Consider the following 15,031-nt stretch of genomic DNA (forward strand, 5'->3'; position numbering starts at 1 on the left):
ATCAGAAAATAAGTGTTTCATTCGCTTGACGAAACGTTGGTGAGGTGTCCACTGTATGCCTTGTTTTTCCTTCCTTCTCTCACCTTTTCACCGCACATACACTCGCCAGTAGTACAAGGTGATTCTTACGATGATGATAATGAATTTTACTGGCGCAAGGCAGCTTTGGCAAAAAGAACACCATGGCCCAAGGTCTTCTTGTCTACAAAAAGTGGGGTCAAAAACTAACTTTCCCAGCAATTCATCCCAAGGAAGACAAGCACCAAGCCAGGACAAAACTAGTATACCAATTGTATCAGTCTTTGCCAAAAGTAACCAGCCTAGACGGTTTGCTTCTCAGTCGTATATTGAAGCTATTATGCCAGCCCTCAAGCTCGAATTCTCTGTATGGTGAGGAGAACCCTTGTCCTCACCTTCCGAGAACTTTTTGATCTTTAGGGAAGCCGCAAGGGCCTGTTTTTCGAATTAGAAACAAACCATGTAGCCTGGTTACTTGTGCAAAGAAATATCAGAGAGAAACCTTTGCTTGACCGCCGTATTTTCACGCAGCCTATTTATATGTGAGCAAATGCACAGTGAGCCATTAAACCTCAAGCGATGCGCTCAGGAGGTGAATAGCCTAACATTTTTTTTCATGAGTATGGGATTCCGTAAACTTTTGCCGATGGGAGCACAGTGTGTGTCAATGCTCGTGTGCCACCCCCCCCCCCCCTCCCCCCCCCTGCTCCTAGTTCGTAACAGCTAATATATTCCAGCGAACCACGATAACCTGTGCTCCACGAAACAACTCGGGACTAGAGCGCCCGTTTGGGCTGCTGTCTTATTGCAGCACCCACCTGAAGAAAATTTGCGGAGCACGCTGCATGGCTATAACTTCGAACAGATCTCGCAAATAAAGACATTGTCAGCAGGTAAAGACAGGAGACGCATGAGCTCCAACTCTCAGCAATAGGGAATGGCATGCTTTTTTTTTATTGCGCTCCGCGGTTGATAATGGAAAACGTTGAAAAATAGTGTTCTGCTGGCTTTCTCTACTGTCGTCCTCCTGAGTTGCGCTATATTTTTGAAGCAGTGTCACACCGAATCGCCCACAGCAAGCTTCGATAGCTTCGATGTCCATGCGTTTAAGCTTCACTTACCCTGCGGGTCACCCGAGGCACCTGAAAGGAAAGGACACAGACAAGCGAAACATAAATGCCAGCGAATCGAAGTTCTCGGATTTCCACTTATCGAATATCTCGTCCTAACAATCCAGGTGTATTGAATAGGCCGTTATCAAGCTTGCTTATCGAAGAGCTTCAGGACAGTTAAAAGTGGGTATAGGCATGTTCTGTGAACTACAATACCACAGTATAGACAGGGAAAGACTTCGTACAAAAAGAAAAGGCAGTATCTCCCATGAAACACAGATGTATTGTTGTGGGTGCTGAAGCTGACTTTATGTCGGCCGCTTGTTTTGTTATAACAGCGGGTTTTCTCATGCATAAAATGCGCGCTAGGTCGAGCAGAGTCACATTTGCGAAGCAATCTTTTCCATCCGTTCTCTCGTTCAGTCCTAGTTCGAGATAACGGGGCAGATAAAAGCAAAATGGGCAGTTTCAGTAAACCGATGCGGCAAGGCTTCACATATCGAGTAGTGAACCGGACATGATCTTCACTTCCACGCAAACTGTGCTACGCTACGTAAGACGGTTCAAGAGACCCTGAAACGATGTTGACCATATATATATTCTGAGACATAGGTGCTTGCGGACATTCGACTCTGAGTTAGTAGTCCTGCGTCTGCTCTGTAATTTACGTTTTATTTGTAATGCGTTAGCATTAGAACCCCCCATTAGCGGAAGAAGCGTCCATCGTTGGCAGCGGCGTATGAAGCCTGGAAGGCAGGATGAAAATTGAAAAAGAGAAATGGAGAGAGATAGGGACGGTAGGAAAAAGGAGGGACGGGGAGGGAGAGCAGGAGGAAGTCGGGAGAGGTAGTCAGGACAAGTCGGTGGGAGGCTACAGGTGGCGAGAAGAAAAGGCTGATCACCAATCAGAGTACAAGGGGAGGGAGTGAGTAGCGGAGGGGTACGGTGTGGCACATTGCTTGCTGGAATGCGAGTGGAGACGGGGTACGCGGCAGGTCACACGGTGATAGATGGGCTGAATCACGCCACACACCACCGTCAACGGGGAAACGCCAATTCTAAGCATACTCAGCCGCAAGAATCGCATTGATTTTTCGCGTGTTTTTATTATGCGCCTCAGTCGTGAAAGGCAACGCATCTCCGCTCGTTTTCAGCCCTACGACTGGGCTTGCCAAGTATAGCTGAGTGCCAAAACTCTTTTAAATAGGAATCTCGTAATATTTTGTTGAAAGTTGAAAAGCTTATACGCAAACGCAGTCAGAGACGTATTTTCAAGCCGATGAGGCCCTTCCGCCGGTGAGTGACATCCGTCTGCAAACAGAAACGTCCCGAGATTACACCTACAGTATTTCCCGCTCAATTTAATCCAAACGCCGTAATATTTAATCCGAGTGTCACTGAATTTAATCCAGGTGCCGCAGAAATTAATCCAAGCGCCAAAGCATTTAATCCAAACGCCAGCGCATTTAGTCCTCATGCATTCGCACACTAGACCGCACAAACTTAAAACGCGGTCTACAAATTCCAGACGCGTTATCGATGAGTTGTTAGTGACGAAGCATTAGACACCCAATGAGGAAGTATTAAGAACAACATTTTTAATCATAACAAATAAGGGCCAACATAACAAATAAATGCTTCGCGCTCACCCTGCACTTCGGTTGATGTGGTGGGTGGTATAAATACCCGGCCCTTGTTTGTTATGACTAAAAAAGTTATTATTACTTGCTCATTGGGTGTCTAATGCTTCGTCAGTGACAACTCATCGAAACCCCGTCTGGGATTTGTAGACCGCGTTTTAAGTTTGAGCGGGCTAGTGTAAGAATGCATGTGGATTAAATAGGCTGGTGTTTGGATTAAATGCTTTGGCGCTTCGATTAATTTCTGTGGCACCTGGATTAAATTGAATGGCACTCGGATTAAATATTCTGGCGTTTGGATTATATTGAGTGGAAAATACTGTAGTCTGTGAGAAACGGCGTACTGGATGGCTGCGGACCAGTCTCGATCTCCTGGGGTTACTTAAGCCTGACCGCACAGCGCACGAGCGTTTCGGTATTAAGCCACTATCGAAATGCCGCCGACGTTAGATCCAGAAACCTGGCGCTCAGCAGCCGAACGCTTTGGCCACTGCACAATGGCGGGGACGTGTAAACAAATAGAGTCCACGTTACAATAGCTAACCCATTAACAAATTAGCATAACCTGATTAGCATGATTCCGCGCAATTCCAGCATATACAGTAGTCTTTATACGCCAGCGTTAGTAATTCTGAAATGTGTAGCTGGCAGCCATGTTATGAGCGTAGCGCCATCTTGATATCAGGCCTGTATTTTATAGAGCCTCGATAAAACCGTATACATGTCGGTCTAGCGACAGTAACCCGCAGACTACTAGCACGTTGGTGATGGTAGCAACGTGCTAAACGTCTCACGCACAAAACGAAACGAAGACGCAACACAAAGAGCGCGAAGTGACAACTGATTTTAAAGGGGCTCTGAAAGGGGCTCTAATAGAGTTGCAGTATGCCTGGGATGTTAAAGCACTTCTCTTCACGAATACTGTCCAGCAAGACATTTTCTAATTCGCTTTGTAGAAGCTCAGTTATCCGCAGTCAAAATTTGAATTTCAGCGTCTTCGCGCTTTTCCCTCTCCTCTCGTCACTTTTTGCACGCTGGAAGGTCGGCGCTCCTCCGCCGGCCCCGCCTCCGGGGGCGAAGCTTCCTGACCCGCCGGAGCTACGCGCCTAATTGGCCGCGGCCTTGGCAGCTGCCTGACGTCTGAAAGAATCGAACCAGTAGCCGCCTCTCAACATGTATACGTAGATGCGAGCGACGGAGGAGGGTGCGATCATAAAAAAGTCGCCGGGAAGGGCTCATCAACTTTCGCGCGTGGTTGTGGGTCTTCTGCTGCGTGTAGAAGTGTATTATTTGGCCCATGTTTTCGTGACAACACAATGCAGCGATTAAGCGAGTTGATGTGCTTTCCTCGCAAGGTGTTTCACAGCCCCTTTAATGGGTGACGCAGGTTTTATTTTTATACCAGGCTACACAAGCGTCACCTCGTGAAGAAAGAACTATTTATGCCAGAATTGTCACAAGCAGATCCGCATATATATATATATATATATATATATATATATATATATATATATATATATATATATATATATATATATATATATATATATATATATATATATATATATATATATATATATATATATATGACCTCGGCAGTTCCCTTTCCTTTTCTAACAGCGATAACGACACGTTGCTGATGCACTTCTACTAGCACGCTGACTGCACGCAACTAGTAGCTTACTTAAAGCTCCGGTGACGAACAGCACCAGCAGGAGGGCCAGGCACATGAAGCATAAGCCACCGAATATGGTCGGGTAGTTGCGGTCGCCCTCTCTGAGAAAGAAACAGTTCGCCACAGTCACACGAATTAGAGAAGTAGCTACTGGCTTTTCTGCCAGGGGTGTAAATTACAAAACCCCTTTGGCAGCCTCCACGATGACCGGAACAAACTTTGTCGTTGGCTGTCACATAGGTGTTAGGAATGTGCTGAAGACTTGTTACGTCGTAAATAAAATATAGCTTTTCAACGCTTTTCATCTATCTCTATTACGGGCTCTATCACTGAGAACACACATTTTAACTTAGACTAAACAAACAGTGGGAAGGAATTGAATTAAAGAGGTGGTTAGTGCAACGCTAAAGGTTTGTTTAATGTTCATTGCTGAGAGCCTAGGTGAAGTAAGTGAGCGCAACGCTTGCAGACTTGAATGAGAAGTCGAAGTTTGCTTGCACAAAGCAGGCGTCGTTAACTACATTCTCCAAATAAATCAAAACACAACAAAAAAATTTAGTCTATCAGCAAGAAATTGGAGGCAAGAATTGTAGAAATATGAAAATAAGGATCTGATAAATAGACAATTAGAAGTAATACGCGAATCTTGTGCCAGTCAAGGGAGGAAGACCTTCCAACTTTTTATTGCGAGAAGGCTGTACGTCACCTCCTCAGATCTTTCATCGATTTGCTCAGAATATCTAAATCTGATAAGAACATTGAGGTCACTTCAGCTGAGCCATCTACTCAAGATGCCCATTAAATTAAAACGTGTTTGTGATTACTAACGTTCCCGCCGGACTATGGAATTCTGTGATTTAAATACATAATGAGAATCACTTTCACGAGCACATAGTAGCGCATAAAGTTTTTTATTAGGGCTGGAATATCAGACGTCATTGTCTAGGTTTGCTGTAAGCTCGCATGGTCTTTTTGAAAGTGTTTCAGCCAGCCGGGAGCACGCAGTATGGATAGTGCTGCTACCGGTCGCGCCAAACTTATCGCAACGCGCTTTTTCACTTATCATTGTATAGCCGCAACTGCCATCGCGGCAGTAGGCGCTGTGTTTAGAAGGGCGCTCGCAACGGGCCATCAGTACCACACCCGAACGGTGCTTTGCCTAACCCTGGTTCGCGTAAAGAGTAGAAAAAGTAGCTTTTAATAGTTAACTGTACGCTGGTACGGCTAAAGGGGCCTGTTTTGATCGCCGCGGTATGATTCTTTTTGCTGATGCTCAATTATAGTACGACTGATCTGGCGGCTCATATTTTACTGCGAAAACCGTGGTCACTTTCAAACGTGCGTAACAACGAGAAAAAATCGTAGGGTGGACGGCACCTTTTGATGCTACTGTTGCTATCAGTACATTGCGTCTAGCAATCACTGAAACGCAGCCACTGAGAGCATGAAATTAGTTCAGAGGCTGGATTGTAATACAGAAACGTATGCAGATGACGGGCATTTGCAGCCCCAGTACTTACTCTCCACCTCCACCTGAGGAAAGATCCAAGACAAATGAGTACGTAGTGCATCATGGGAAAGAGTAAGTTAAGCTTTTGTTAGTGTTGTTCTCGCTGGCAGGTAGAAGGCTCAGCACCGAGTCAATGCAACTAAAGGGAAGGACATCACCTGCCTTTTTATTCGTTTGTACGCATTCCGTGTCTATTCTTAGAATCACAACTAGAGAGCTACTGATAATGACGGTAATGGATTATTTTTGGCCGCTGGCACATCGTCTATGCTTACGCACCCTTTTAGACAAGACATATTAAAAAGGGGTGTAGGAAAAAAAAACGTCCGCGGGAAAAATGTCCCCGACAAGAATGTCCCCGGAAAAAATGTCCCCGGGAAAAACGACCGAAAAAAATTTCCTTGAAGAAGCACACACTGGAAGAAAAAATTATTCTGGAACCAACTAGACAAAAAAATGCCCTCTTTATTGGACTCTTCGTTTATTTTGAGAATAGATGAAAGCGTGAAGTATTTTGTAGCACCAGATCGCACTTTGATCATTTATTGCAGGTCACGCCAAGAAAAGCCACATGACAAATCCCTTCGACCCTTGGTTGCACTTGCCCTCGGTCACTTCTTTTCTTCCACCGTAAATTTATTTTTATGGACGCCCTGTGGTAGGTGGGTGGCGGTGGAGTGAATGTAAAGGCAGGATTAGACGTACAATGGTCTATCGAGAGTTACTTCGAATGGCTCACTGACTTAAGCGATTGTGTCTCTACCCTGTTCCATAAGTCCAGTTTAGTGACTGTGACACTGATCGCCGCTCAGTTCGAGAAATCTCACGGTACACGACGACAGCCATTACTTTTGCACAGCACCAACCGGGCGGATGAAAAACCGGAATCTGTTCGTGTTTTAGTCACTTCAATGACGATGCCTGAAACCGCTGTAGCGTACAATGTTGCATGATTTGATCCTGTATCCTCTAACAAAAGTGGCCGAGAGGACCCTAAATATCACAGGGGGATACGTGGGGCGTGTTTGCCAGATAGTTACTGTCTTCTAGCTCTCGCCTCTAGGTACCGGAAACATACGGTGTCTGAAAGCAGTCTAGTATTTCTCGGTACGTAGCTCTTAGCATTAGCCTCTCGGGCTACGGTCCACAATTAAAGCGCCTCTGCAGTCATTACGTTTAGCACAGTACCAGCAAGTATCCAGTTTAAAGCGCACTGCATAAAACCGGTGGGCACCCAGCAGCACTGGAAATCGAACCGCCCCCCCCCCCCCCCCCCCCCCCCCCCCCCCCCCAGCATGCGAGGCGTACGCTCAAATTAAGCGGTTTACGACACATTCGGTGCCGCTCGCTTGGAGGCATTTTCTCTTACTTAGAAAATGGGGTTGTTTCTTCCGGGGACTTTTTTTCCGGAACCCATTAAAAAGATGGCTAATTCACGTGGCTGTCCAAGGTGCTGGAAAACTAAAACTGGCAGTCTTTTGCCCCGAACAAAGCGCACGCTTGAAGTAGTACCCTCAAAATATGCGAAATAAAAATTATCGAGGCGTAGATGACAGAAGCATGTTCAAGACGCAAAAATAAACTAAGAATAGCACGTAGGCGCGTTCGGTTATCGAGAAACTTGTGGCGTTTAAAACACAGACAGACGAAGCAGACAACACGGGCGTGTCTTCAAGCGCTACAAGTTTTCGTCATGACGAAAAAACTTGCCCGAACAGGCACTGTATACCCTAAAATTCTGGAAAAAGCATTTTTTAGAGAGAAACCGTTTATGAACACAATTATTTGATATAATGGAGGATTTCACTATATCAATCAATATATCCGTAGATCACCCGACGTCAGTTTTGTATTTATTTGCTATTCAGGTTTTTGCTATCGTCAAAAGCGTTTCCATTGGTTTTCTATGGCAGTCTTAACTGTTTGATGCTATCGATGAAAACATTTTAAAAGAAAGATTGTGCTACATATCAGCGGATGAACCGTTACGTTCAATATTTCCATAACAGTGTCTTACAATTTTTAAATTTTCAAAATTTCTGTCCTAGAACGTTGGACATTCACTGTCGCATCCTTGCCTAACTTCCACACTAATATGATCTCTGAATGTTATTTCAGATCCTTAGGCTATGGTAAAGGTCCCGAAACCGCTCTTGTTGAGAAGGGTGCAGCTGTACTGTAACAAGTTTATCGCTTCTTTTTGTTCACAAGCTCTTAACCTCCGTCAAAAGGCTCGATTCTCATAATATTTGCCATGCCTTGCCATTATACTATTGATGTATCCGATTTAAGTTAGAGACCGTTTAAGCATTACTGTTTAGTGTGACTGAAAACTCAGTAGCAGCCAGAACGATAACTTCATATATCTGACTTTCCTTAACAGTGCAAGCGAATATAAGAATCTTGGTTCTTACCCTGAATTGTGGACATTGACGACTGCTCCATCGTCGACGCCTCTGGAGCGAGATCATAGATATCAGGCGCATAATTATGCCCCAGATGCTCCCCTTTAATGCTGACAAACACTCAGCGTTCTCTTCGATGCGATGGCACTGCTACGCGCGCTGTGTTTAGATCTGGCTCTCGGCCACTGACCGTCATGACTGCAACATTTAGTTGGGCTGTGTCCATAACTTAATCTAGATCTAATCTGTGAATAATCTGATCTTACGAAACGGAGCAATAGTGCTTGACACCGATACGAACTGGTATCTGAGCATGCTTGAAGAAAAAGATGCGCTTAATAAAAACATGGCTGAGCACTCCCAGTTAATTTAATCAAGATTTCACCATGTAGCTTGAATATCTAGCACACATTACAGAGATATATGGTATCAAATAAGTTACTGCCAGCACTCTAGGGCTTGAAACATTGCAGCGTATAAGCGCACATTTTCATCTGAGCATTTGGAATTTTCAGAACCAGCAAGTTTCTAGAAATCATTAGCATCACTTAGACTGCGGTGAAATTATAGTATTAATAAGCAGGAATTAGCGGCGAACAAGACGACCGTTAGTCTGACAGCAATTCACGTTGACTTAGCTTTTCCTCTCGCTGTTGAACTCGCTGCGTTCCTGGGGCCAGTCTATTCTGATTATCTAAACCTCAGGATCGTCTTTTCTAGGTGAAGGGTTTTCAAAATAGAGGGGAAAAATGAAGGAGCCTTTTACGTATTACATTTGTTCATGTGCCCTTCTACCTTTCATGAGTTACCATTATCCTGCAGGCAGTATCAGCCATGCATTGAAGAAAATCGATTCCTTACCCATCACCGACATCTGGGACTCCATGACAGCTGCAAACGTAGAAAGAAGACCATCAGCACAACAGTCAGCAAATCGTTCCGCATTATGGGAAGCGCTGAAAGTGGACCGAAAAGTGCTATCAAGAGCGCGTTGCGTCTCACACTGTTCCATTGTGTCCGGCCGAAGTGTAGGGTAGGCCTCGCGAAGGACCTGCAGTAAAGATGGTCGGTGGTGGACTCGGTGTCTGGCCGCGAGAAAACAGGACAGCTGTCCGGTAGAACGCTCGCAGCCAGGCAGGCAAAAGGCGAAGAGACTTGGGGGGGGGGGGGGCGCAGGAGCCAGCCGACGTGAGAGCGCACCTACGAAATGGCGAACGTGCTCAGCGGGTCGTTCTTCTTCTTCTTCTACTTTTTCTTCAGAGCTCGCGTAGGACGCTGCTCGAGGGCCACAGTGACGATGATTGCATTCAGCGGAGGCACAGCTATTTCTCTGACGCAGCTGACATAATTTGCGATGCGCGGAGTGTCTTGTTTGAAATAAAAGTTGAGCAGCTTGTCATGCACTGCACTTTGAGGGCACGAAAACAGTCAGCTACAAAAACTAAAAAGAAAGTAGGAAGCTCGCAAGTGTAAGATTGGCTACAAGAAAGAGAATGAAAATGATTGCAAGCCCCCCCCCCCCCCCCCCCCCCCCCCCCCGCAACCTTTTTTGAAGACCCGTTACATCGTCCACGTAGTTACCTGTGTCGAGGATTTCCGTTCGTTGTTTAATATAATACGCTAATCTTGGGCTTATAACTGCTTCATTGCAAAATATTTTCAGCATCAGGACGACGCCGAATGAGTCTTGGCTAATCCCTCAAAGTAGGTCATCATCATCATCGACGTCGTCGTCATCATCAGCCTGACTGCGCCCACTGTAGGGCAAAAGCGTCTCCGATGTCTCTCCAATTAACCCTGTCCTTTGCCAGCAGCGCCCACCGTGACCCCGCAAACCACAATAGGGTGTATGTGCCATTTCCCACTTGAGGACAACAGCAACCTGCTTGAGTATCGAATTTGGGCTGCTTGTTCTGCGCGGGGTCTTATAATGTTTCCTATTTCTTTTGCTGGAGTAAATTGCGCGCAATTCAGAATATTCACGAACAATATTGTGCTTAAATTTGTGGCAGTCGGTTGGACACTGCCACTCTTCTTTTATTTGAGATAAAAGTCTCTTAAACCAGCGCCTTGAGGCAGTTTTCGATTTTACACGATAATAACAAACAGTTCGCATTCCATCACCCAACTGCAGCTCGGAAAAAAAAATATCTTTGTTATAGTGCGTTAAAAGAGACTCGTCTGGGAGATCCAGCACCAGCTGACCCAATTTTGTGTTCGGCTTTCACTGTCCTCACCTAACAATTGTATTATGTAGTTTCGTTAGTGCGAAGCTGCAACCTTGAATGGCAAATGCGTTAGCGTGCCATCCATTGGGCTCACGGTCGAGCTGCCAGTCAGCATTAACCCCGAGGACACTGGCACAGAACAGAGAGGCACAGTCAAAAGATTAACCCCGGACCATAGGATCATCACCTAGCCTCAACAGTACATGAGGTGAGCCCATCATGGCTCACCTCCACCGTTTGGGGTACCATCCCCATAAAACCATTCGGCCAGAACAGTCATCTCATGGTGCTTCTTTGACTAGTCTTTTAAGACAAGAGAAACTAATGGACGCCAATGGCATTCAAGAGTAACCTTCCGAAGCGCTTCGGAGGAACAGTGGCTGATCCCCACCCTATCCTCCTGAAAATGCGTGTCTGTGTGTGTGTGCCTGAAAGCGGCCTACCCATAAACAAGGCCCATTCCTGATGTCAGCAGTAACAGAATTAGCTCCTATAACTAAGAATTTCCCAACACATTGATTTAATTACCTAGCCTGACCTGTCGAATTGTTTCTAAGTCCACTATGAATTGCACTTTTGTCCTGACTCAACTTTGATTCTTAAATTTAGACACCATACATCTCATGCCGTCGAACAAATGACAATCAGCACAACTACCTGACACCGTAGTCCACAATAAAACCAACTAAATACACTCCTTTTCGGACCACGCACAACACTGTACCATTACCACATTTACCAAAATAAACTATGTCCAAACTCAGATCACCTTGGGATAATTCATCTATACTACAACCGTAGGTTCAAGCCATTCTCAAAACTACAGGGGACGCATATAAACAATAAGGCGAGCAACACTCACCCGAAGTTCACAACTAGATAGTTTCCAGCCAAAATCTATTGTTCATAGCGCTCATCACTACATAAAGGAAGAAGAGGACGCACTTTTTATCTTGTTAGATTTACTTTTTCGCACCAACCTGCAATCATCCCCACAAAGTCGCAAGACACGAAAACAACACTGAAGATCTACCATCATTTTCCCTCCATCTTTTTGAAATTCTTTCTCATCTGCCCACCGGGAGCGAACATACCGAAGTCCGGCATTCTGATCATGCTTATTATACCGCTAAGTTTTCATTAGCTAAGACTTCCCAACAAGTACGTCTTTATTTACCTTCCTCATACAATAACTCACCTTGTTAGCACCGGTTCCTATGGCTTTGGCTCCAACAGCACCAATACGTCTTTCCTTTTTTTTTTCTTTTCTCCTATGAAAAATTATTTTGTTATTTGCTATTTCCCTACTTGGTGTTGGATTAAGCCCGTTATGCATAGTGGCAAGGGCCAGGACACTTATACTGTTTAGTCTTTTTCTTAGTCCCAACATAGTATTAACCGCAGAAGTTAAGCTTCTTGGAATGTGCTATGCCGCTACTAGCGGCGGGCACAGGTGACCCTCAGCAAACAGTCTATAAAGTTTATTCTCAAGCAACGTACAAGACTGCGTGTACAGAACGTGTACCCAAAGACGCCTATACAAAAGACGGCAAGTCGTGACACGGTAACGGCGCACTTCACATGACCTTTCGCGTCGGAGCGGGCGCTTCCACATAAACACAACACGCTGTGGCGTACGCTCGCTACGGATCGAATGTCGCATCGGCGCGCACAACACCACGTGCACATTCTGCGTCGTTGAGGCCGCACTCGTCTAGTTGGCTTACGCCGCCAGATTCGTCCCTCCTTAAGGGGATTAACGTTGCAGCGGTTAAGTCGGACGTAGAAGTTCCGGAACAGTGTTGGCAACAGGACGCTTTGCGCACGAGCATTGTTTTCAGGTGGCGGGTCAGCTGTTCTTTTAACGCGACAGCGTTAAAAGCAAAAAAACCCCTGTAGCAAAAACGCCGCTGTTGTTTCCCGTGAGTGAAAAGTCCACACAAAAAAATTCTTAAGCAACCTAGGTCCACCCGGGTTGCAGATGGGTAACCCAGGTCATGTGACCTTGTGGCGTCATCACAACCTGCCCCACCGAATAGTGAGAAAGCTGCCAACTATGCCTGCTGGTGGCAGTTAAATTAATGATTTTTAATGAGGAGTAATTACTCATTGGCATCCACCCAGGCGCAGCCATACGCCTACAAAGGAAACCTGTACAGCTTTCTCAGCTTCGCAGTTTTTGTTTTACCTGCGAAGTTTCTGTGGAAGCTGTATGGCTGCGCCTGGGTGGACGCCAATGAGTAATTACTCTCTTATTACAAATCTACTACACCTTGCGGTTCCCCTAAACATTTGACCAAATTAATTATTGGTCGCGAGAGGTTGCTCTTCTCACCTGGGTCGCACAAGCCCCACCGGCGGGAGCACATGCCAGACTACAAACATTTATTGATGATTCAAAATGCAGACGAACTCTTCTGCTGTGGGTGGTGTCCCTATTTCAATACTCCAATGACCATGGCTGTTTCTATTGCCTGGGACACCAGGTTACGCTGGATCGCAGAGCAGTGGCGCACTGCTTAGCCGCACCGCAAGTGTGCCAGGAGTATTATGACGATTTCCAGGGATCTATCAACGTAAAGTAGAGAAAAACCAATTTCACATATATGGGGATAAACCCGTTAACGCTGTCGCGTCATACCGTTAAGGTTGAACTTGTGCGTTCCCTCCAATTTTTTTTCCTGTTTGTGTTCTTGCCGGCATTCCAGGAGCTTCACTAGTTGAAGTTGATCATCGTGTCGTTGCATTCCTCGAGCTGGCGTCTTAATTATAGCATCTGTGAACCCTTCGTTTCTTTCACGTTTTCTGAAAGTCACCTCGCCCCCTCACCGATATTTTGCTCCCCAAATGAAATCACCAAACCAGAGATTGCCGTCTGTTTCTTCTGCGAACGGAATGGAAAACGAGCAAGTTGTAGCAGACAAGTGTCTCGCTGGAACGAATGTGGTATCCCAGAAGTCGCTGAGAGGGGGATCTTTCAAATGACTTTAGCTGCTCCGGGCCCCATGCCCCTCGTCGATCTTTACCTAAAAGGTCATGCAATAGAGCGAGCAAAGTAGCCATGTTTGGAAGGAACTTGCTGTACCATGTCAAAAGACCCACGTAGAAACGTGACTGCTTTATTTTATTACGACTCGGAGCTTTTATTGCAGCATCTGTGCTTTTCTCAAGTGGTTGCGGTTCGTCACGGCTGATCTTAGTAAGAGAATACTGGCGTAAGGAAACGGCACCTGTCCTTCCTTACCGTGACCCCTCGGCGCCTTGAGGTTGTCGCCTCTATATTCCTTCTCTGCAACAAGAACATCGTCCAGGTACGCCTGCACGCCTAGTAAACAGCTGACAAAGATAAGCTGTTGCTGATGAAACTCCGAAAAGTAGACAGTTGCAGCGAAACAGCGCCCGTTAGATGCTAACGAATGCCAGTTTTTTTGGGGGGATTCTTCGTCCAAGGGAATCTGGCTGTATGCACCAAGAAGGACTAGAGTGACAGACACTTCTCCCCTGTGCAGCGCAGAAAAAAGGTCATCGATCATAAATAGCTAGCGGATGCTGTTCCGTTACGCACGCTCCGTTGACCGTTAGCTTGTTGAGCAAGGCGGAAATTTGGGCGAGTTGGTAAGTGTTCATTTTCGCTCTCAGCGCAACACGAACAGGACACAAGACGAAGGACTAGCACAAACAGGCGCTGACTATCAACTGGTTTTTATGAAGAACGAAAAGCGTATAAATACAAACAGTGAACTACTTATCAATCAACAAATGTTATCTGGAAGGCACGTGGGAGGTCAGATAGCTCAATTCCTTCTCGGATAACGTTATGGAAGGGCTGCTGATACATTTTGTGCCGTTGTGGTGAATATAAGAAGCCTCCATTACATCGCGTGTTAGTTGATAGTCAGCGCCTGTTTGTGCTATTCCTAGGTCTTGTGTCCCGTTCGTGTTGCGCTGAGAGCGAAAATGAACCGTTAGCTTGTAATCGCCTCAAATCGTAACTGGGACAATCGGAGTTGCCCAATGTGAACGCGCTACCGGTAATAACGCAATAGTCTTCACAAGCATATCCAACTTATCTGCGACATTGTCTCTAATCGCTTACAAGAAAGAGGTCAAGACTTGAAACAACTTTGGAACCGCTCTCTTTTTCACGTACATGTGCGCGGGCGGAACCTTGAAGAACCCTAGCTCTGACCCGAATACGTCTTCGTAATCAGAGAGAATGACGTTCAGGTTGTGCTCTCCTGCTTACTGCCCTCAAGCTGACAAGCTGAGAACCTACAGTGTCAAGGCTGCTAAAAGCTCAAATTAGGTATCTACAGTAAAGACAGACCCAGCCTTGGCGAACTACAATCAGTGACGCAGTAACAGTATTGTCATCATAGCGGACTGAAAGCGCAGGTTTAATGGCGTTGGGCAGTGGTCTCAAGTAGCTTTACAGCTTTATGT

At 45.7% G+C, this 15,031-nt stretch overlaps 1 protein-coding gene and 1 long non-coding RNA gene across 2 annotated transcripts in view; both read right to left on the bottom strand.

Moving 5' to 3' along the window:
• LOC144094714 (uncharacterized) overlaps positions 1–4,540 on the bottom strand; it is a 29,067-nt gene extending 24,527 nt beyond the window's left edge. The window contains exons 1-2 of the mRNA XM_077628629.1: positions 4,455–4,540; positions 1,140–1,160 (exon numbers count right to left, since the gene is read on the bottom strand). Of these exons, the coding sequence (XP_077484755.1) occupies positions 1,140–1,160; positions 4,455–4,500 (67 nt within the window). The 5' untranslated portion in view covers positions 4,501–4,540. The remainder of the gene's footprint in view (positions 1–1,139; positions 1,161–4,454) is intronic.
• Positions 4,541–8,367: 3,827 nt separating this feature from the next.
• On the bottom strand, positions 8,368–9,519 carry LOC144094715 (uncharacterized). Its single transcript, XR_013306548.1, has 3 exons — positions 9,363–9,519; positions 9,222–9,251; positions 8,368–8,411 (listed from the first exon to the last, which is right to left on the bottom strand). It is a non-coding gene; the product is annotated as an uncharacterized LOC144094715 (long non-coding RNA).
• Positions 9,520–15,031: the final 5,512 nt, after the last annotated feature.

The sequence above is a fragment of the Amblyomma americanum genome, chromosome 6 (genome assembly GCF_052857255.1).
Source record: "Amblyomma americanum isolate KBUSLIRL-KWMA chromosome 6, ASM5285725v1, whole genome shotgun sequence".
NCBI classification, from domain to species: Eukaryota; Metazoa; Arthropoda; class Arachnida; order Ixodida; family Ixodidae; genus Amblyomma; species Amblyomma americanum.